This window comes from Typopeltis vanoorti, chromosome 22 (assembly GCF_054136105.1).
Source record: "Typopeltis vanoorti isolate ZY-2024b chromosome 22, IOZ_Tvanoo_1.0, whole genome shotgun sequence".
NCBI classification, from domain to species: domain Eukaryota; kingdom Metazoa; phylum Arthropoda; class Arachnida; order Uropygi; family Thelyphonidae; genus Typopeltis; species Typopeltis vanoorti.
Genome location: NC_143570.1, coordinates 24,526,321 through 24,549,149, shown reverse-complemented (window position 1 = coordinate 24,549,149; position 22,829 = coordinate 24,526,321). Strand labels below are relative to the sequence as shown.

At 36.7% G+C, this 22,829-nt stretch overlaps 1 protein-coding gene across 2 annotated transcripts in view; it reads left to right on the top strand.

The window, feature by feature from the left end:
* The window catches only part of sim (bHLH transcription factor single-minded), a 79,009-nt gene extending 56,548 nt beyond the window's left edge, over positions 1–22,461 (top strand). Inside the window, exons 3-9 of one of the 2 annotated variants that reach the window (XM_090412104.1) lie at positions 11,967–12,056; positions 12,233–12,344; positions 16,958–17,043; positions 17,424–17,623; positions 17,749–17,855; positions 18,152–18,299; positions 20,672–22,461. In XM_090412104.1, coding sequence (XP_090268230.1) covers positions 11,967–12,056; positions 12,233–12,344; positions 16,958–17,043; positions 17,424–17,623; positions 17,749–17,855; positions 18,152–18,299; positions 20,672–22,055 — 2,127 coding nt within the window. In that variant the 3' untranslated portion in view covers positions 22,056–22,461. Of the gene's footprint in view, positions 1–11,966; positions 12,057–12,232; positions 12,348–16,957; positions 17,044–17,423; positions 17,624–17,748; positions 17,856–18,151; positions 18,300–20,671 lie in introns of both variants that reach the window. The other variant, XM_090412103.1, reaches the window with a different exon arrangement.
* Positions 22,462–22,829: the final 368 nt, after the last annotated feature.

Here is a 22,829-nt window from a genome sequence, read left to right as displayed (position 1 = left end):
TGGCTGTCACTGCATCCATTAAGTAATGATGCTATATTCTCCTCATATACAAAATTGCATCAGCACAGGTTGTTTTCCTAAGGCAGCGGTCGGCAATCTTTTCAGACTCGCGGGCCACATTCAACTTTTATTTTTAATAATCAGGCCGCAAGCGTTTAATTAAGCGAAAATAGTAAGTGAGAAAAATATTTGAGTTATCAGTTTTTATTATATGTTCAGAAATATTTAAAGTACGAGATATGAAACAAACATGAAAATGAAATTCAAGGAAAAATTATTATCACGTAAAAACAAAGTAATATAGATAATGCATCACAATATGTGTGTCTCCCTGCTTTTTTGGCAAGCATCGAAAAAATTTTTGGATATTTTCTAACGAAAATGCGTTGTTTAATATGCGCCAAAATCTCGGTTGTCGGATGAAGTCGCCTTTGTTATCCCCACTCATGACTCACAAGGTTGACTCGTGCAAAGTTCCACGGCGATATCAAGAAGTAGAAGTATAAAATTATTTTTAATTTATTATTCATATTATAAAATGTATTATTTAAATAATTCAACATACTGGGCACATGCCATGTAAGTATGGTCAACCTTTTATGGGCCGCCAAAAATGCACGTTTGGGCCCCATGCGTGCCGCCGGTTGCCGACCCCTGTTCTAAGGCATTCTTCTTCCTAAATATTTCCGAGATTTTGAGTAACGTTAAATATATATATTAAAATACGTGCCAATACATTTTCTCATTATTAATACACATTTATCCAATAAATATTTATCGAAAGGTTAAAACATTTTTATTAGTTTTTTTTTTTTAATCACTTCCACACACGAGAGACTGCAATACCTATAGAAAAAATGTCGTGTTTTTAGGGTGGGGTCAAGAGCAACGTACTCAGTTGATATTCCTCTTAAAGAACTGGAGTTGTAGTCTTTGGGAAATACTTCATAGAGAAGACACAGAACTGAGGTAGATGAAATATGACTGGAAGTAGCAGTTCGGTGAGTTAGCAGTTTAATTTAAAAGAATGTTGGACAGCTGTTGATTGTATTGTTATAGGATTAATAGAGATGGAGACATAATGGATATTGTTTGGCAGAACTAACATCCATTGACCACCTCTCTCATAGACAGCTGTTGAAGAGAACCTTTGATGTTGTTTAGAAGTGGGCGGTTTCAACCGAACTGCCGTCTTCTGAACAACATCAACATTTTTTACAGAAGTTTTAGGTGCGCTATCCCAAATGTGAGAGCAGTATCCCAAGGCTAGGCTGATTTGAAATTTGTACAGAGTAAGTAACTGGATAGATAACTTCTTCGGCGATAAAGGATGCCAAGTTTTTGAAAACAGAGAATGCTATAGAAGTGATGTGATGATGCCAGGAAAGGTTAGGTTAGAGAGAGAGAGAGAGAGAGAGAGAGAGCCAAAAAGAGATATCTGGCCTTAACTGTTAAGTTGAGCATGGTCAGAGGTAAGGAAAGAACAATTAAGATCTTTTTTTGCAAGAAACAAAAATAAAAAACTGTGTTTTAGAAAAATTGAAGGTGACTACGTTGTTATCTCCCTATTGAAGGATGATGTGGAGATCAGTTTATTTTTTATTCAAAGACTCCAACATATTTCATCCAAAGTTAAGAGGACATCATCAAGGAGACAGACCGTTAACTGCTTTAAAACATGAATTACAATAATGAGTCATAGAACGTGCGTATACTAGCTTGTGTCTCGGTCGCAGCTGAAGTATATGATAACTGAGTTCAAAGGAACAATTGGAAAACATTGTGTAGATAAAAAATAAAAATAATTATTATTTAAAAATTATTAACAGTTAATAGTAATCATCTCCCAAAACTTCTGATCGGCTAAGGTTCAGGCCATTTCGTATTGTTTCACATATTTCAAGGAAAAGACGACCTAATTTGATGGAATAAAGAAGTTTTGAAAGAAGTCATACGCATGTGTCTAGTATATGCATGCTCTGTGACTTACTAATGCGATTCATGTTTTAAATGTAGTTAACGGTCTATCTCTCTGACGATGTCCACATTCATTAAGACTATTAGAGTTTTTGAATAAAATTCTACAGATTTTTATTACATTCGTAAGCCGTGAAAGTTACTTAAACATGTCTGGTACACATGTTCCATTATAACTATTTAATTGTAGAGATCAGTATTTAAGTCATTTGTTGTAGATCGTCTTGTAGCTTGAGATATTAGAGATGCAAGGTTTGTCGTATACATAAGGATGGGTGAAGAGTGTTATCATTAGCAAAGCTGTGAATAGGGTTTGAGGTCAACGGGAGCATGAGGAAGAGGGGTGGGTGAAATAGAGTCCTGAAGAACACCTGTATTAATTGGGAAATATGAAGAAAACATCTTCCACAGTTACAGGCAATTAGCAACCTGAGAGAAAATTGGCAATCCACTTACAAAGGGAGGAAGGCTGACCATAAAATGCAATTTTCTGATAAATCCTTGAGACCAAATCTTATCCAATGCCCAGGAAATGTCAAGTGCAAATATAAAAACAAAGAAGAATTGAACTCTTGCTATTAGTGTTCAATAACTTGAATTATACTGAATTGGCATCTTCAAAAGTTAGTAACCATACACGCATTTTCACTGTATTTTAAACTGAGTTATTATCATTATTGCGAAATAACATAGCTGTTATGTTTTGTGAGCAGTTTCTGCCTTATCCTCTTCAATGTTTATAACTATCTCTAACAATAACAAACTAGTGGCTGAGAGCGTGCCAGTGAATAGATCGTGCGTTATTGTTCTATTGTGCAAGATGCATTAGCTTATGAGCAATCTGCTGTCCATGCACATCCAGTACTCTATTAGATAAACATGTACTGTATTTACTAAAAAATAAGTGTGTGGGAATGAATATAGATATCGTTTGATATCTATATTCATTTTATCTACATGCAACTAACTGATATGGAACATCTATATCTCACTACTTCCTTAATGATTTTCATATTATTTTACGATGGAAGTTGAATTCAATTCTTCCAAAACTCATTATAGATCTATATAAATATATATTCATCTGTGAAGATGCGAAAGTTCTGTTTGTTCGAAGCTTTTAATGAAGGCTGTTCCCGATCCATGTCTCACTGAACTATATTGAAGAGGATCGGTATTGGCAATCGTATGCTCATACGTAAAATAAAAGTGTTTAATTCAATAGGCGGTGGTGAAATGTACGTCTATCAATGGTACTTAGAAAACTTACGAACTTCAAATGAGGAGTTATCATTGGATGCCATATCATTGTTTATTCCTTTCATGATATATAAAAAAAGACAGAATAAGATGACAGCAATATAGTCAACCGATGACAATGCAAGAGTGTCGTCTCAGTCAAGAAATATACAGAAAGAAAACCGAGGATGCTCAGCAATATGGGCCGGAAAATATTGCAAGTGCCGTGTAGACGCTACCAAGCAGAAGTTCACAGAATTCAAGTTAGTAATAGGTCATTACATAAAGAGCTGCGGAGTCTTGGTTTGTATAGAAAGATAGCTGCACACGGGCTATACGTCAACCATGACAATCCACAGCGTAGACTACACGATATTCCGTACACTTGGTGTGGAATATCGTGACGGTCCATAGAGTTTTGGAAATGCTTAATGTGTTGGACAAATCACGCTACACAATGCTTTTTTCCAATCGGATAATTGAGTTTAGATGTTAGTGTTTTCGTTAAAAATACTTTATGTCTGATTGCGACATTCTTACTAAGAAATATGATTTGGAGCTGTTTTTTTCCATAGTACAGACTCTAATATACAACACTTCGATAATGCAGTACTTCTTATATTAAGAGTTTCACGCCACAGACTCATGTCTCCTTCAACACGACAGTGACCCACCACGTTCCATTTGAGAAAAGTATCAGTACTTAAGCTTCCAATTTCAAATAGAACATGTTTGCAAAGAACTACAATACCGATTGCGTACTAGGCCAATGTGTACAAATGTACATGGACTGGTAGTAGTCATGTGGAAGGAAAATTGCCCAAAATATCTGACTTCTATTGTGCAAACTGATGGAGAATATTCCTAGAAGGTAAAAAACATGATCAGTGCCAAAGGAAGTTCCATGAAATTCAATTCTTATTCAACATAGTGTACACGAAGTCTCTAAAAGGAGGTTTGTGGCTGCTGTTTAGGATAATATTGCAAATTAAGTTAATTGATACCTTACGTGACCCTTTTCATGACTAAATATTCGATTTAGGCAAATATTTTCGAATAATTAATGTCCACCAAATGCACCTTTACTTTAGCTATTGTTCGCATACCTTGTATTCAGGTACATTTTATTTGCTGACTCTATGTAGACGATGGTTTGACCTTTTAAATCCCTGCAGCTGTTAAAGCGTAACAGGAAACAGGAAATATACTCTATCACCCAGTTCGATGCGCTAAATTTGTGTATCAACAGTGAAGAGGAGCAAATGGGTCTGATGTATTCTAACACACACGGGGAGGGGAGGGGGGAAGTGAAAGAGACATTAACGGCTCGAAATTGGACCGACCAATGTAATTGGAGTTCCTTTCGCATCGCACCATGAAATGATTTATGGTCGTTATTAATATGCAGTGTGGAATATGGCTATCTGCGTACGTATCAAGTGTATATTTAGTTAGGACGCTCTCTAGTGCTGCCATTACAAGCAGAGTTCAAGTCTTATGTTTATATTAGCTGCTCGGAGTATTGTGATTCAGTTAACGTATGTGTACTATTGAGAACCTAAACTGATAATTGTAGGTAACTGGATGTCACTAGAAATCACTTCTAGTATAAAGAGTTATGATGAGCTGTAATAACACTTCGTAGAGCGCGTAATTGGTGCAGTTTCAGTGGAATTGTAATGAACTAAGCAATGAAGAATATTCATGTAAATAAAAGAAATAGAGAATAGGAGAAAGAATAAAGACTGAGATAAAGTGGAAATTGTTCAGACTTTAATTTGATATTAATTGTGTCATTTTGCGCTGTAACTTCAGTAGCATTTAGTTGTGTCATACATCAAGAAAATCTTTGGATTTTTTGTTAGGAATATTTATGTAGAATTGAAAACTACTTATAACATTTTCATGGTATAAATTAAGCATTTATCATCCTATTTAAAAAGAAGAAAATGAAAATACAAATCTTGAACTCGGAATGTATATATTGTTATGAACGAACCCACTTTGAAAAAGATAAATATGAGAAACGCTGACGTGTTGGAACACGTATTCCTTGTTGGATATATATAAGTATACCCTCTAGGCAGAATTAAGAGGTATTTTCAATGATCTTCACCTTTTTATTTTAACTTTGGTCAGAGCTTCCGTACTCGAGTCGATACCGATGATACCCCTTGGTTGGAAAGACCTGGATTGGATGAAAAAAAAAAAACCTTATAAAGATTCTTCTCTAGAACGCGAAGAATCTTCATAAGGGTTCTTGATCAAAAGGTGAGTTGGACTGTTTCATATGGAGGCGGGGAGTTTACCTCCGGAAATTCCGTTTTTTTTTTCCCCATCCCGCAAACCGGCCAAAAGAACACGCGGCTTCCACCTTAGTTTCTTTGGCTATAAATCCCAACAACGTTTTGTTATATGGAGAGGAAGTGAATTTCAAGTGAAAAGCGATTATGTATGGTAAACGGTACCATCTATCCAAAATTAAGGGAATACGAAGGTATTCGAAGAAAATAGAAGGAAAGGATAAAGTATATTCTGTGATCCATTTAAAATATACAAAATCCATACAAAATTTTACGTATTTGGAATTCTAAAAGTTATTTTGCTACATATTTTTAACTGGGATTTCAAGTGCTACACACTTCGCAATAGCTTCATACAGAAGATTGCTCACATATGCATAACGACCATGTGACAGAAATTACAAGTCAGCCGATAACACCCTGATCCGCCGAGGTTTTTATTTATTTATTTATTTAGACGCGGCTGGTCGATCCGTCTATTTAAGCTTCATAATAAGTAGTTTCAATTCATATTTATGGGCTGCAATATTTGAACGCACTCACGTCGTTGATGGTTTGACTTTATATAAATATTTTTCAACCAGTTTGTCATTATGTTTTTGCAAACCGGGTTAAAAATTCTTAGCAGGTATGTTAAAATAATTTTAGTTCTCTTTTCAGTGCCACATAATAATTTAGTATTGATTTTTCTTTTTCTTCTGGAAGTGCTTCTGTTCTGTAATGCTAGATTGTCAGAAAGAAAGAACGTTATTCGTTTGATTCCCGTCGACGACAAGAGAAACTTTTTCTAGGCTTTTTTTTCTGCATGTGTCCTAGTTTGTCAATCTTTAGTGTAAGCAATCATGTTTATTGTTGTTTTTTTTAACTCGCGAAAACTCCGGTTTTTAACCTCAAGCTCAGAAAAATCGACTATAAAACTGATGCTTTTTAAGTCGATTGGATCATTGGATCAAAAAAAAAAAGAAAAAAGAAAAAAAAAACTTAATGTTATTGTTGCCGGCCTGGTTGGCCGAGTACTTAGCGTATCCGTTCTCCAGCCAAAAGGCTGCGGGTTTGAATCCCGCCGTGGGCATGGATGTTTGTGATTGTCTGTGAAAGCAGTAGTCGGCAGTAGATGGCGTTGGTGTTAGATAATGAAGGTTGGTGGAGTAGTGAGACGAAGAATTGTAGAGTTAATGCCCTCTCTCGATGAGTCTTTGGACTCCCTGGAGGTGTGATATAATAATAATAATGCAAGCTTCGCCTACTGAGCTCGATCTGATGTTTGAACATTGCAATAGAGACAAATTAAATCGATATCAGTTACGTAAAAGGTCAGAAGAAAACCAGAAGAAAAATCACAAGAACGAACTCTTTGTTTATTTGTTAGTTTTTAATCTTTAATTCAAACACTTGCTCTGATTGAATAATTGAAACGATTCTCATAAGGATAAAAATCTTTATTTCAAACTTATCGTCTTTCATAGCTTGGTTTCAAAAATAAATAAAAAAAATCCAGAACTGTTGATATTTAAAATAAAACATATCACTTCATGTTTGTATGAAATATTTCAATTTGTTTTTTTTATGCCTCTACTAAATTCCGAAATAGTTGAAACGATTCAAATTATAAATGCGAAACTATTCTGAAATAGTCAGAAATAGGAAATTTGGCTGCAACCCACGTTGAAGTAAGCCTTCAGATCGCTTGCAAAAGTCATCTAGAAGCTTAAATAAGTTTTTAGCAAACTTTTAGTAAGTTTTCTACGTGTTTTTCTCCACTCCTAAATTGACGATTTACGCAATTTATGCTTTACCAACTAAAGGTATTCGAGTGTCTTCCGTGATTTTTCCACTTAAAAAGAATCAGAAGAATCTCGAATAGTCTCAAGAGGTCTTCAAATCCTAGTGACATTTATCCAGTTGCTAATAAAACTTATGTACCACAGTTGACTTCCGTATTCGCTTTTTTACGCTCCAGTTATTCTAACATTCAGTTTCTAATATGAAAATTTGCTGATATTAGTTTAAAAACAGGTCTCTCTCTTTCTATCTCTCATACGAACATATACAAGACAAATGCCAATCAAAAGTCAATCCATTTTTCCTGTAACCACCAAAGCCTTTAGCAAGAAAGGCTTCTGGTTTTTGCAATGTGTACTCAAAAAGAAAATTAGCACCCCAACTATTGACTAATATTATTTTAAATTTACTAATGAGGCCATTATGTTCCCTCCCAGTGGAGTGAAGCGGAATAAGCAAATAATTTTCTAATTATTATTATTATTATTTCTTTTTACGCGTAAGTCACCTACTTTAGTGCAAATTTCATCCGTAATTTTGTTCCTAATGATATGCTTCACTTTCTCGTCAAAATAAAACTTACAATGCGTTTTTTTTTAAATCGGATTTCATAAGTTTAGAGTAACTGATTGAATTCCTATGGAGAAAAGCAACATTGTTATTGTGTGCTTATGAAATTTGCGTAGGAGATACATATCATTCCTAACTTTAAGGAAACGTTACTATCGAAAATCAGATCATCATGATTTTAGTTTGTGTCACCTTTCCATGACTTCTCATCCATAAAACTTAAGAAAATCATGCCATCGCCAGAAGCTTTTAATGTTGTATTTTATTATATCAACTACTACAAAAAGTCCTATGTATGCCTTTTCTTTTAGACATTTTCAACTCGAACTTCTATTCAAAATGTGCTTCACCGATAAAAGCCAATGATATAGTATCCTGTCTCCTCCTAAAAATATTAAAATTGATACAGGGTGCTCTAAGAAGACGATGGAATCAGATTAAAACTTAGATAAAGTTTTACTTTAAGTAAAGTTTAGAGAATTCATTTCATACAGAAGATTTTTGAAAATCTTAGAACAAAAAATCGGCGCTTTTATCGCGTCTTTCCACGTTCCTTTTACTTATTAATTTTATGTGATCACAATTCATTCTGTACTACATGTTTTCACTTCATACATTTCCTAAATATTGGACCAAGTAGTTAATCTAAGTAATTAAATAATGTCCGTGCGGTTAGCCTAGTGGCTTTGCGCTTTGCAACCATATGCCTGGGGAAGGAGTGTCCTAGGTTCGATTCCCGTCGACGACGTGAGGATATCAAGGATCTTCCTCAGCCATAGCCAAGTTAGCCGGTCTTGGGCGTGAACAGCAGGGTTTTTTCCCTCAGTTTATCTTGGGTTTTTCATCCCACAAACAAGCAAACCGACCCCGTGAACACACAAGGATTTACAGCCATAAATACTTAATCCTCCATGAGGGGGGCTCAACTCGCTCCAATAGGGACGGAGGAGAAAAAGGGAGGAAACTCCATACGAATAAATGAAATAAATTAGATAATTGTAAAAGTGAACAGTTATACTGTCTTCCAGATGGGTTCATATCCAGTGGAAACTGTCATCCGGTAATCTCTTTTGATCTGAAATTTCATTCAAAGCGGCATCTCTTTCAGGTCTCTTACAGAAACTCCAAGGTCACTTTCAAATCTTTTCAACATCTCCGGCTTTCAAATTCTGGCTCATGAAAGATTTTTCAACGTAGATCGAAATATCTCTCATGAGTCATAATTTGAGACCAATTACTGAATCGTGAGAAAGTTATCGCTAATAATAGGCTATAAATTATCATCCAAACATGAAATTTCTTTAAATATTCTTTACGAAGATTTGCAAATTCTCGAAGGCTGTGATAATTTTATGAAAACCTTAATAGCGTATTTTCCAAATCAATTTGCATTGATTCCAATTTCTCTTATATCTTGTCGAAATTTTTACACAAAGCTTAATGATCACGAACGATGTGAATTTCAGTGAGACAACACATTAACTTTCAAAAGATGACCTACGAGTACAACCATTGAATCAACATAATGAAAGTGACTTCATTTACTAATTCCAAATACGTCCCTATCTCTATACACATAAAAGACTACCGGTTTATCGAGAGAAACCAAGTTGGCCTCTATAGTTTATGATCAGATCGTGTTATATAACCCCAACTCAACAGCCCTTTTCCTTCCCATTAAATCTCTACATAATTTTAAACTGACGTCTGAATGGTAAATTTTGAATTAGCGAAAACGAAGTGTGTAATCTGACTTCATTAAATCACTGTTAAGAAACTTTTAAACTTTAACCTCTTAAATTGAAATATGTGATTCTTTTTATAATTAGTTTGCTTTCTTTCTGTCAGATTTCTCTTTAACTTCTCATTCCTTTTCTTTGTGACGAATTAATTTAGTGTATAAAAGTCTTTAGCGTGTGGAATTCAACAAATAACGATTCAAGTTATTAACACTTAACATTACGTAACGGGCCAAGTCACCAATCTTTTGATTTGTCTTTCAAGAAATCGCCAATTCCAAGCGAATTCTCCAAACTTTCCTGGAATCACGAACTGTGCACAAAGATCAACAGCTTTCCTCCAACTAATCTCCCTCCCATTTGTCTCTAGCAACGTGCGAAAGCTTTTTTAATATATTCGTTTCTTCCATCCTCGATGAGAGACAAACTGCTCGGCCTTTCTCATCGGCAATGCGTCTATAAAGTTTATACCGATGCAAACGGAAACATCAATCCGTCATCGTCAGTGGGCACGTGCTCTCGCATTCCGAGTACTTAATGCAAATGAACATTGCAATGGAAAGTCACTTGGGTGAGGGCGGTGCACTTCCTCTTCCCCCCCCCCCCCAACCTTTCCTCTCTTCTTCCGTTTCCATCGATGACCATTGAGTTACGTTCGATTGCCTACACGTGACGCAAGATTACATCCTCCAAGAGATGCCGGTGCAGGTAGGTGTACCCTTTGTTTGTGTTGCCATGATCAAGATTAAGTGTCAAAGGGCACCCGACATTGGCGACTGATCAGCGTGCTTTATTACCAAAGGCCATAAATATCCCAGTAGGGATGTGATGCATTAAGTTCATGAAGAGAGCATACACAGCTTTTACCCGAAGACAGAATTGTTGGGATAGATGAGTTTCGGCCGTGACGATGCACATAACAATGGCTTCAATTTATCTTCGAACGCCAAGTTATTGGTGCACTCAACAAAGATGTGACGGCTCTATCAAAAATGAAGATTTTCTAGATGAATAGAAGTATAGTCTGTTGACAATAACAAACTGCTTTTCAAGAAAACTTTCCCAACTTCGAAACTCTGCAGTGTTCATTTATTTATTTATTTTTTTATCTCCTATTACTCTCTATTTAAATATCTAATCTCCGAAATTAATGATTTGGGTCGCAACCCCTAAGGAATCGGTTCTTTTCTAAATCACCGCTTCGTCTTTCAAATCACACACCGATCATTGCCTGGTATTGCTTGTTTTATATACATTTTAAGCGATGTCTGAACTGCCTTAATTATATTGACGTGAACTGTTTATCATCCAGATTTAAATATTTATTTATTCAAGCCAGTGTTTCCATTTAGTAGCGAAAGCTGTGCATAAAGACGTACCTCTTATGAGTCCCCAAGAATAGTTAAAACCTAAAAAAAGGCATATTTTAGAGAGTAAAGGATATTCTACATTTTTTCTAACTGGTGGAGAAAACGAAGTTAAAAAGATTAATAGTTATAAACAGGGACGCCGCCAGATTAGATCGCGCCCTGAGGCAAACAATTAAATATCGCCCCTGATAGATTATGAGACAAAAATATAAGAAAATCTCCAATTGCTATTTTGTTTTTATTCCAAGAGAAACATTAATGCAAAACGATTACATAATAATATTAATTAAATGTTTGCTCTACGGGGATATCGCACAATAAAACTGTTTATAAGCTCTTCTAAATTTAAATTATAAGCTATGTCCGCCTCTGTCGATTATAGTTGCTAGACCAACCAATCTTTCTTGGGTCATTGCTGTTCGCAAATAATTTTTAATCAGTTTAAGCTTGGAAAAACGTCTTTCCGTTCTTGTTAGCGTAGGCTAACAGGAATTGCTAACAATATCCTTAGGGCGGTGGTTACGGTGGGATAAATTTCCACAAGATTTTGGTTATATATATATATGATAAAATTTGGTGAGGACCACTTTCTCTTGTATTACTTTTGAGAGAATTTTTAATTCTTCAAATAAATCTATTGCATCTACATCAGATATTGTAAAATATCTTGTTGCCCTAATATGGCGCCTACTTCAATATGGATCAACGAGCGCCCTTAATTAAGCTGTGCCATGAGGCAGGCTGCCTCTATGCTACACCCTGTCGACGGTACTGGTTATAAAGTATATTAATTGTTGTAACTTTTTTCTAAAAAAACACATTATATTATTTAGATATGTACAACTCCTATACATATTTCACCAATTGACCAGTATGGATCACTTAAATCTTAGAATTAAGTTTATTTTGTTTTATTTTTAATAAGAAAAAAAGATATTAATTGGATATTATTAATAGAATGCATTTTCTTCTATTCTTCTTGTTAGACATTGGATGGATTCGTTTTTGTTGTGGCTCCAGATGGAAAGATAATGTACATTTCGGAAACTGCATCAGTCCATCTAGGTTTATCCCAGGTAATACTTTTTCCCTCTCCTGTACATGAGCGCCTGCATTAACCCTTGCATTAAGGTATAACTTGGTATTATGCGTATAAAATATTTGTGATGAATCAATTTCTGAAATGTAAATATACTGAAGTCTGTATTGCTTCTAATAAATCTATTCTTCTCTGTTATCTTCATCTCTTTAGGTTGAACTTACAGGGAATAGTATATATGAATATATTCATCCGACGGACCATGATGAGATGACTGCTGTGTTGACACTTCAACTTCCTTTACCGCACAACCACGTCACACAAGGTGGTCAGTAGGTCACTTTAAAAGATTCTGTTTTCTGTAAACATTTTAATAATAATAATAATAATAATAATAATAATAATAATAATAATAATAATAATAATATATCAGGAGTCTAGAAAAACTAATAACTGGTATGAGACCTAACACAGAGAGTCAGTGCTAACACTGAGAGCGACAATGTTATATATAACTGTGTTAATGACGGGAATGGGCTTTCATGGAAATGTTGACGAGGAGAGAACGATTTCGACTTTGTGTTCGTCCGGTTCGGACCCATCAAACTTGTGCAAAGATATCTACATGTATAAGGCATTAGAGAAGAATAGAGATCCGCAAGTTGTCCAACTGTGTCATACAGACTGCAGACAAGAGTATACAAAAGAACATGCAAGTAGATTATTATGTCTGTACACGAATGCTAGGAGTATCAGAAACAAAGGGGTAGAGTTTGTTGCCTTAGTCAATATGTTGGAACCTCAGATTGTAGGCATTAGTGAAACCTGGCCATCACAATCGGACATACTAACTGGTATCGAGTGTCATAGGTACAGTATTATACTGTACCTATAGGAGGGGATGTGCTGCTAATGATATCGGATGACTTGAATCCAGTTAGAGTTGAGACCTATGATCGTAGTACTGCTCCTAACAGTATTTCATGTGGCAGTGAGTTTGAAGCTATCTAGTGTGATGTGGAATCTAACAAGATCAATTACATAGTGGGGTGTTGTTACAGATCTGGAAGATCGGTTGCTAGTGATGAAGAAATGCATCACCAAATAGAAGAGATGAGCACGAAAAGAGTAATCATAATGAGAGACTTTAATTATCCAAATATTGATTTGGTAGCAGTAGAATCTCATGAGAAGAATGAAAATGCGTTTATTGAGCTGTCGTGGGACAACTTCCTCAAGCAGCATGTGACAGAAGGATCTCGAGGTCAAAGAGTGTTAGATTTGATTATAGTGTCAGGGGGCGTTTCAGTTAAAAATGTAACTATTCTGCCTCCATTTAGTGACAGTGCTCATGCACTTGGGAAATGACTGTTTATGAATGTTCCATTCAGAAGAGGTTACATGCTGAACTGCAAAAGCAGGAAATTATGACGAACTGAGGAGAATACTGAGTTCAGTGGAATGGGATCGGTTACTGGATGGGAAGAATATCGACAGTGCATGGGAAGCATTTAAACAATACTTAAATGATGCGATATCAGAATGTGTCCCGAGAGTTCGAAGAATAAATAGAGTAGGATCAAATGGATGTGTAATCTAATTAAGCAAGAGATCTGTAAGAAAATGATGATGTGGAAAGAACACCGTGTGCATAACGATGATGTCCGTTATTAAAATTATAACCCGCAAGCTAGAATAGTCGCAACTGTTGTACGGAAAGCAAAGTCTGAGTGTGAAAAGAAACAGGCTCTGCGTGCTACAGACAAGCCACAAGGATTCTGTCGGTATGCTGCAAGTAAAAGAAAGAATGAATATGAAAGAATAATTCTTCTAAATGCAGATGGCGTGAGGGTTACAGATGCAGAAGAGGTTGTTCAACTAATGAGTGCCCATTTTGTTAAAAGCTATCAACCTGGTGTACGCGACATTGAGCTCACTGCTACCTCTTCACTGGATGAAGAAACTCAGGTGTATGAGGACGAGGTATTAGAGCTGTTGCACAAACTGAATAAGAATTCAGCAATTGATGGGATACCAGCATGTGTGCTAAAAGTGTTCCGCTTAACTGGCTGTTCCTTTGATCAGGCTGTTTAATATGAGTCTCAGAACAGGGAAGCTGCCGCAGGAATGAAAGAATGTATGGTAATTCCATTGCACAAGGGTGGTGCAAAGACTGATGTATCCAACTATCGACCAATTAGTATCTCAGGAGTGGTGGTGGTGGTGGTGAATATTTTGGAAATATTGGTTAGTAGTATTCAGAAATGGGTTGACAGTGAATCTCAACTTTGCAATGAGCAACATGGCTTTACTAAGGGAAGGTCATGTTTAGCAACTTGCTCACATTCTATAACAATGTTACCGTTGAACTAGACAAGGAGAACGGTACACCATGATACTTTTAGATTTTGCTAAGACTTTTGACAGAATACATCATGCAAGACTGTTACATAAATTGGAGAATATGGGTTTGGATTATAAAATATTAACGTGGATAAGAGGATGGGTGACTGACAGATATCCAAAAGTGGTATACGAAAAATGTGAGTCTGCAAGATTTAAGGTAACCAGTGGTGTATCACAAGGATCAGTGTTTAGTCCACTGTTATTCAATCTTTACATTAATGACATTGGGAAAGATTTGACAGGTAACATACAGCTATTTAGTGATGATGCAAATATTGCTAAATCAGGAATGATGCTGATATGCAGTACTTGCAGAATGATTTGAATGGGCTGGAATTATGTGCATGGTAAAATGGGTGTCAGTTCAATGTCATTAAATGCAAAGTCATGCACTTTGGCGTGATTAGATATCCAATGTCGTATTATATTGGGGGAATTATGCTAGAAGAAACTGATCAGGGTGAGGATCTTGGAGTGTTAGTAGATAGGAAGTTGAAGTTCAGGGGCCATGTAGTAAACATTGCAAATATAACTCAAAAGATAATTGCAATGCTGAAACGAACGTTCCCGTGTAAAGATAAGGTTGTCATTTTGCCTCTTTATAAGGCCTTGAGAAGCCCTCACATGGATTATTGTGCGCAGGTCTGGTCTGGTTTCCGTTGTGATTCTGATATATTGGAGGGAGTGCAAAGGAGAGTGTTAAAAATGATATCAGGAGGGTGGGATACTGATTATGAAGACAGATTGAGAATTTGTAGACTGCAGACACTAGCAAACAGGAGAAAGAGGGGGGGGTGATATGATTGAGACTTACAAACTGCTGAAAGGGTCATACAGGATTTCAATTGATGGGATTTTTCAATTTATGGAGGGTGGGAAAAGGACGAGAGGGCATCCTTGGTAGCTAAGAATGAAGGCCGCTAAGAAAGGGGGGGGGGTGAGGGCTGTATTTTTCTCTCGTAGAGTGGTGCGTGATTAGAATAGATTGCCATTGGATGTTGTGAGTGCAAGTAGTGTGAATGAATTCAAGAATAAGTATGATAGCTGGTGCGTGTAGTATGTGGCCTCCCTCGATGAGTCCCTGACTCCCTGGAGGTCTCTCTTAATAATAATAATAATAATAATATATATATATATATATATATATATATATATATACAGGTAACCCTCGTATAACGCGGTTTCGATATAACGCGGTCTACAAATTGTAGTAACCGTTCATCTTTTCATATTTTTTTCACCGTGCGTCTTTAAAATCAAATTTTATCTTCGTGAAATTTGTGTCTCGTGGATGTAGTTATAAGTAGCGAATTTATATTAGGGGAAATACCCTTTAGCACGCATGCACGTCAATTGTTTACCGTATAAAGTGTTTATTATTGAATATTATCTTCGTTTTCTGCCATGAAAGCGTATTAAAAATCATAAGTGTGTTAATCTTATTTTCTTCTGAGTTACATACAATATGTAATGCTTTTTTTATGTAAAAAAATTATTTTTATAGTAATGGTCACTTAGAGGACTTTTGCGATATGGTTGAAAACGAAATAAGTGAATTAATTCACGGGGAAATAGATTTAAATAAGGAGGAACTGGTATACAATTAATAGATGACGTCCAACCAAATGGAGGGAAAGTTCTGCTGAAGATTCTGATTGTGATGAATCTATTAAAGAATTCAGTTTAAAGAATTACCAGAAGGATTGGACTTGGCAAGAACGTTAGGAAGTTATTTTACGGATAATGATCCCTTAATGGAGCGCTCCAGAAAATTCACGAGACAATTGGATATTTGCTTGGCTCCATATTATGAACTTAATAAAAAATTGCAGCAGAGTGGTAAGCAAGGTTTATTACTGACTTCTTGATAACTAAACCAGCCGAAGTATGCAACGAGAATTATACAAATGATGTCCAAGAGATTTCAAGTGATGACGACGTCCGGCCACTCGTCAATAAAGAACATCCACGAAATGTTCGTTTTGAAGAGAGTGATGACGGTTAAAATATGCACTATTTTATTTTGCCTAAAACATTTATGCATTCTGTGCAATGAAGTTTACGTAAAATTTGTAATTTTACACGTTTATACTATGTATTTGTTTCATAGTTTATAGGTTTTCTTAACTTACATGAATTACATGAATTAAATAAAAAAATATTTTTGTTGGGTATGTCATTATTTATATAATTAAAAAAAAAAAACGATTTCGGAACCTAACCCTACTTTTTCTATGTGATCGGAGTCTCGCATAACGCGATTTATATAACGCGGTATTTCTACGGAACCTAATATCCGCGTTATACGAGGATCACCTGTATATGTATATATATATATATATATATATGACACACACACACATAACAATTAATTCCTTTAAAATACTGGAATAAATAATGAATTTTAACAAAGTAGTAATAAATTAACTATAAGAGTTTCATTTCAAAACGCTAATTTTACTTCTTAAATTTTATCTCTGATTCTTTAAACTCTTGTTTATTTTATTTTATTTTATTTTTTTTTTTTTTCAGATTTCGAAATCGAACGTTCGTTTTTCCTCAGAATGAAATGTGTCCTTGCAAAGCGGAACGCTGGTCTCACTTCTGGTGGATATAAGGTATGCAATTTCTTTAAAAAAATACACATCGAAATCAACGGACATGACCCTTCTATGAATTTCGTACATCATACACAAAACAATCTTTCTCGTAATATGTATATGCGACTATCTTCCACGAAATGTTGTAAATTTAATCTTGGGTGTGTGTGGGGGGGGCTAAGAATATTGTTTATATTTTGTATCATCTCTGTGGTTTCGTGCTGGGCGCTGAATTTCAAATTTCACCTGAAGATAATAACAAACATCCATGGAGCGATAGTTAAAAATTGTAGTTAAAAAGCCCAAGAAGAAATGAAATTAAAGTTACGGAGATTAGCTACTCATTTTGTTTAACATTTATAAATATCGGATGTATATGTGTGTATATTTTACAACAGGTGATTCACTGCAGTGGTTATCTAAAAGTGAAACATTACTCCATGGATGTAGCTCCTTATGATGGGTGTTACCAGAACATGGGATTGGTCGCTGTAGGACATTCTCTACCACCGAGTGCTATCACCGAAATCAAAATGTACAGCAACATGTTTATGTTCCGGGCCAGTCTGGACCTGAAGCTCATCTTCCTGGATGCACGGTAAGATTCTTGTCTAGATCGTCTTTCAACTCTCACTAACAGTTTCTTTTGTTCACGATTCCTGTCTAATTTCTAATTACGATAAGTGTGAATGACGTTATTTAGAAGCATATTTTTGTCTGTAGTGTGGCCCAGTTGACAGGATACGAACCTCAAGACCTAATAGAAAAAACTTTGTACCATTATATTCATGGGAGTGACAGTTTACACATGCGGTACTCCCATCACACACGTGAGTATATATTCACTTATCAACTTTTTGATTCGTTGAGATGTATATTCAAATTCTAAATTATAATAAATAAAATAAGACTCTTTTATTTTACTTTTCAAAACCTAAAGTTTGACTTGATGAAGAGGTGGTTTTAATTCTATTAAATATTTTCGATAAAATGTTTGAGCATTCCCATTTGCGCTGCTGTTCTATGACTTCTAATCTTAGCTTCAAATGAATGTTTGTTAATTCCTCATTCATTCCCTCTAGCCAAGCAGTGTGATTATATTTGATTCTTTCCTTTCCTTTTTCAGTGCTACTAAAAGGTCAAGTGACGACTAGGTACTACCGGTTTCTTACCAAAGATGGAGGCTGGGTTTGGATGCAGAGTTATGCCACCATTGTCCACAACAGTCGATCATCTCGTCCACACTGCATCGTCAGTGTGAATTACGTCCTCAGGTAAGCACTGAAATTAAGTGAATCACTTAATATTTTTGTTTTTCGGTGCATTTTAATAGAAGTCATTGAAACAGTAATTTTGAACATTTTGCAATTCAAAGTCGATAGCTTGAGATGATACTCATTTAGTAATCTCTGACAATCCAACAACATTACATTAAGAGGAGTGATGATCTGTAAATTGTCATCATTTGCAACAATGTCTCAAAATTACTGTTTCAATGACTTAACACCATCAATTATTTGGTAAGGTCAATCAATGCCTTCGTATTCTTCATGTTCTGCCTTAATTTGTGTGTCCGCCATCGATATGTAGCCTCACAGACTTCGAGGCAAAAGCGGAATATTTCGAACATTGAATGCTGCTATATGCACGTTATACACGTGGTTTGTATGTGCTGAAAGCTGTAAATGATTTACTGATAGATTAAAGGTTTATGCGATGTTCAAGTTGTAACAGTATTTATAGCTAAACTAAGTATTCGTTGCTTGTAATCATTATCCATTTCCTTCAAACATAGCAAACACGTGCACATTTTCTTTCATGTCATTGTTCAAATTACATTAATGACCCATTACATTTTTGAAGCTTGTTTTGTATTCATATGATAATCGACTCCATCTAAAGCGTAAACCTATGCCTAATTTCAGTGTATTTATGCACAGTATATGTTGCCGACCTGGGTGGTCGAGAGGAAAGCACTTCCGCTTTGCTACTGACCAGCTGGGTTTCAATTCGTGTGACACGAATGTTTGCAAAAGTTTTTAGGTCAGCGATCTCGTCCATCGCTTGTGTGCAATATCCCGAAACCAAACATTTTAGCATCAAAGCAATAAAGGCAACACCCACTTAAAAAAGGGGGGCGGAATGTTCTGTGACCTGAAGATCTCGGAAACCTACAGATTTCGTATGCTTGGTGTAGATGATTTTCATATCAGTTGTTACATTGCAGCCTTGCTAGAGACCTGGGGCGGGTTGCGAAAGACTATGTTGGATCTCTAGAGAAGGATTCCATCGCATACCATCATATGTATGCAATGTCGTAGACGTTGGGAGGTTGGTTGTCTGACTGATATTGACATCTCTAAATCTGGGAACAAAGGCCAAGGAAACCACAGCGAGAGTAATGTTCTTAAGAATCCTCAAAAGGAAAACCGAAAAATCTAGAAATGTATAGGTAGGATTCGTCATCCGAAATAATCTTCGGATGTTTCTTCAAAGTTAAAAAGAAAAAGAGTTGGTATCGAATCATTTAAAGATAATGTTTTTAATATTCCGACGAGAAATGCTATTCCAAAACGATTTCAATAAACATTAATTCAAAATCTTAAAGTATACTAAATAGAAATCTTAAGATGACCTTAACTGTTATTTGAATCGTTCGTTTGCTTGTAGACTGAGAGAAATTGTTGCATTAGTTCTAAACCTGATGTCAATGATGACCGAGTACGTGGCTGGAAATAAATTAAACAAGATGTAAACCAAAATGTCTTAGTTTAAATGTTCACAGTGTGTACCTTTACTCATTGGTGACATCTTAACGTAAATCAAGTGGCCGACATTCACACTGCGGAAGAATATAAAACGGTGATATATAAGAGGATGAGAAAAGCGCGTGTGTACGTCGTATTTTACAGACATTTACACTTCCTTGCAAACTTAAACTTAATAATGAGCTATGTTTCAATAGTATGACTCTTCAATGTGGGGCAGGTTTTATGTAAATTATATTTCTAGCAACGTGGATCATCTTCTAGACATGCTTGTAACGATTTTCAAGAGAAAATGTATGAAACCAAATAAGAAGGTTGAATTATGGGGAGTAAGACTTGCTAAAAGAGGATTGAACAGTTTTATTGAGTGGTTAGATAACTAGGAGTGGGCATAGCTGAGGACTTCGTGTTTTGAAAGTGGTTAATAAAGGTTAGTCTTTAAAAGTGAAGGATGGTCCGCACCATAAGTTTATATTTGTATGATAATTACATGTGCAAGCTAATGTCTTTTAATGATGAATATTAAACTTTTTTTTTACATGCTGTCTGTCGTATTCGTTTTACTCGACGCTTTTCACTCTTCATATGATCGTCTTAATCAATCCTGAGTGAGCATTTTTTACTCGCTCAGGATTGAATAAAAAATCAAAATTGAATCACTACTTCCTAATTGATGGTTTCTTAGAGACGGGGAAAGAAAAAAATAAATAAATAAAAATGGAGAAGTGGGAAAAGGAGCATGAAAATATTCTCACACGTGTACACATTTTAAGTTTTTTTTTTTTTCCTGAAACAATCCATGTGATGTTTAAGTCTGAATCTCAAGATGCAAGTTCGTGCCATTTAACAGCCTTTTTTTTTTTTCATTTTCCTTACAGCGAACTGGAAGCCAAGAACCTCCAACTGCAGGTGGACCAGTTGGAGAACAAGAATGAGTCTGCGTTTCCTAGCGACGGCACTCCCGCTGTCGGACAGACTTCTGGAGGTAAACTGCGAACCGGAAAGAGCAAGTGCCGGAGGCCTCCGTATCCAGGCGTGGAGCCCCTCGACTATAGGACAGACATGTTCGATGCCAACCTCTACGACGCCTCGTTAGCGCTGCAGCACCCAGCCTTCTCAACGGTCCACTATCAGGACGAACGCTGCTACTCCGTCAGTGCCAAGCAGCCTTATCATGTGGCTATGGGACTGCTGCCGGATGGCGGTTTTCTTCCCTACAACCAGCCGCGCCTGACTGTGTCTGCTGACGATCGCATGCTCTATCCGGATCAAGAGGAACGCTTCATCACCAGGACGGACGTTGGCAATTTCCCTGGCTACTCGCAGTGTTCCAACCCTTCGAACACGTCTACGCCAGAAATGGAGGACCCGACCCTTGTACAGAACCACGCCGGACGTTCTCAAATTCAGCTTCACTGCGGTCCGTCACCCACGGTCGACGCTTGTGCATACGTTCGCGACCACCTCACCCCCAGAAATAACAGTGCCCACGACGCAGGAAGAAATTCTCTGTACCACTCCGGTTCCTACAGCAACCATTCCGATTCCACCATATCGGAATCAGACCTCGATGGATTTCATGGCATCCCTGGAGACCTGCAAAGGTCACCGTGTGACAGTCACAGCGACAGTGTGGTCGAAAGCTCCTCTCCCCTAGCGAAGTCGAACTCGCCGACTCCCAACCCCAACGGAAGCATTGCAATGCTTAGTCACGAAGAAAAAACCAGACAACTCAGCTCCATGGCTAGTGCCTTACAGCAGACAGTGCCCCCAAGTGGCCACGTCAGCAACTACAAATCCGTCATCATCCACAGTGCGCCCTCTGCTGGCGACTCTCGTCACCAACGGGCAAACATCAGTCAGTCTTGTGAGAACCAAACAGCGTATCACAGTCAGGACTACGACAGGACAGCAGTGTTCAAAAACATCGCGTGCGATTCAAGACAGTTCTGTAAAAATGTGCCGTGCACACCAGCGGACTTCTATAGCGTCTCAGGTTATTGCGATAACCAGAGACATGTTGCAGAAGACGTGACAAATCTCGGAGACAAGTACTTAATCATGCAGGAGTGCGACCGTAATTCCATAGATTCATACGCGGCCGACGGCGACAAACAGTTCTGTGGTCTTAATGGGATGCCAACAACTCTACCCTGTGATGGCGTCGATCTGCCGCGAAACGTTGTCCTTCAACAGCCTGGCTACACCAGCGTCATCGTGGACGCCCAACAATACCAGCTGGCCAACGGTTTCGTCCACTGATGAGAAACACAACCTTGTAAAACTCCTTAGCTAATTCCGTAGATTCACACGAGGGACTTGTCTTGATAGAGAACCTTGTGCTAAATCACATGACCCGCATAGCAATACGGGCAACAGAGGGATTTCCTATAACCCTCAAAGGGCAAATGCACAATTCTTCACACGTCCAAGACGTTACTACTGTAATTAGCAAATAGAGGCCGCTAGCGTCACTGAAGAACCCGACTAGATGCAGGCTACGAGACTCACAATGACTATGCTTCACGTTAGAGGAAAAAAAAAACACCAACAACAACAAAAAAAAAAGTTAAAAAGTAATTGTTAGCAATGACGTAATGACTTTGTGAAAGTCTGGCTAAGAAATTAAAGTGTTAATTTATTGGCCTGGGTTAAGAGCCTAGTAATATTAGACCAGTGAATGGGATGTATCTGTCATTTTTACAATAAACATGAGAAAATTTTCTAGTCTGTCAATTCTGCTGAACTTTCTATTATTTACTTGCTACAAGCAATGGGTTGATCAGTTCTTGCAATTGCAATGCAAGGATTGGAAAAAGGCGTAAATGAAATTTGTAATAAGATGTATGCGTTGTTATCATAGTAATGTATCGTTTGGCTCTTGATACAATGACTCATTATGTTGGTTGGATATTTCATTAGTTTCTTTTATGCTCTTCACAACACGTAAAAACAAAACACAAAAAAAAATCTGTAGTTTAAAAAAAAAAATTCATTGTTTACCCTTAACTTACTGTTTATTTCGAACGAAACAAA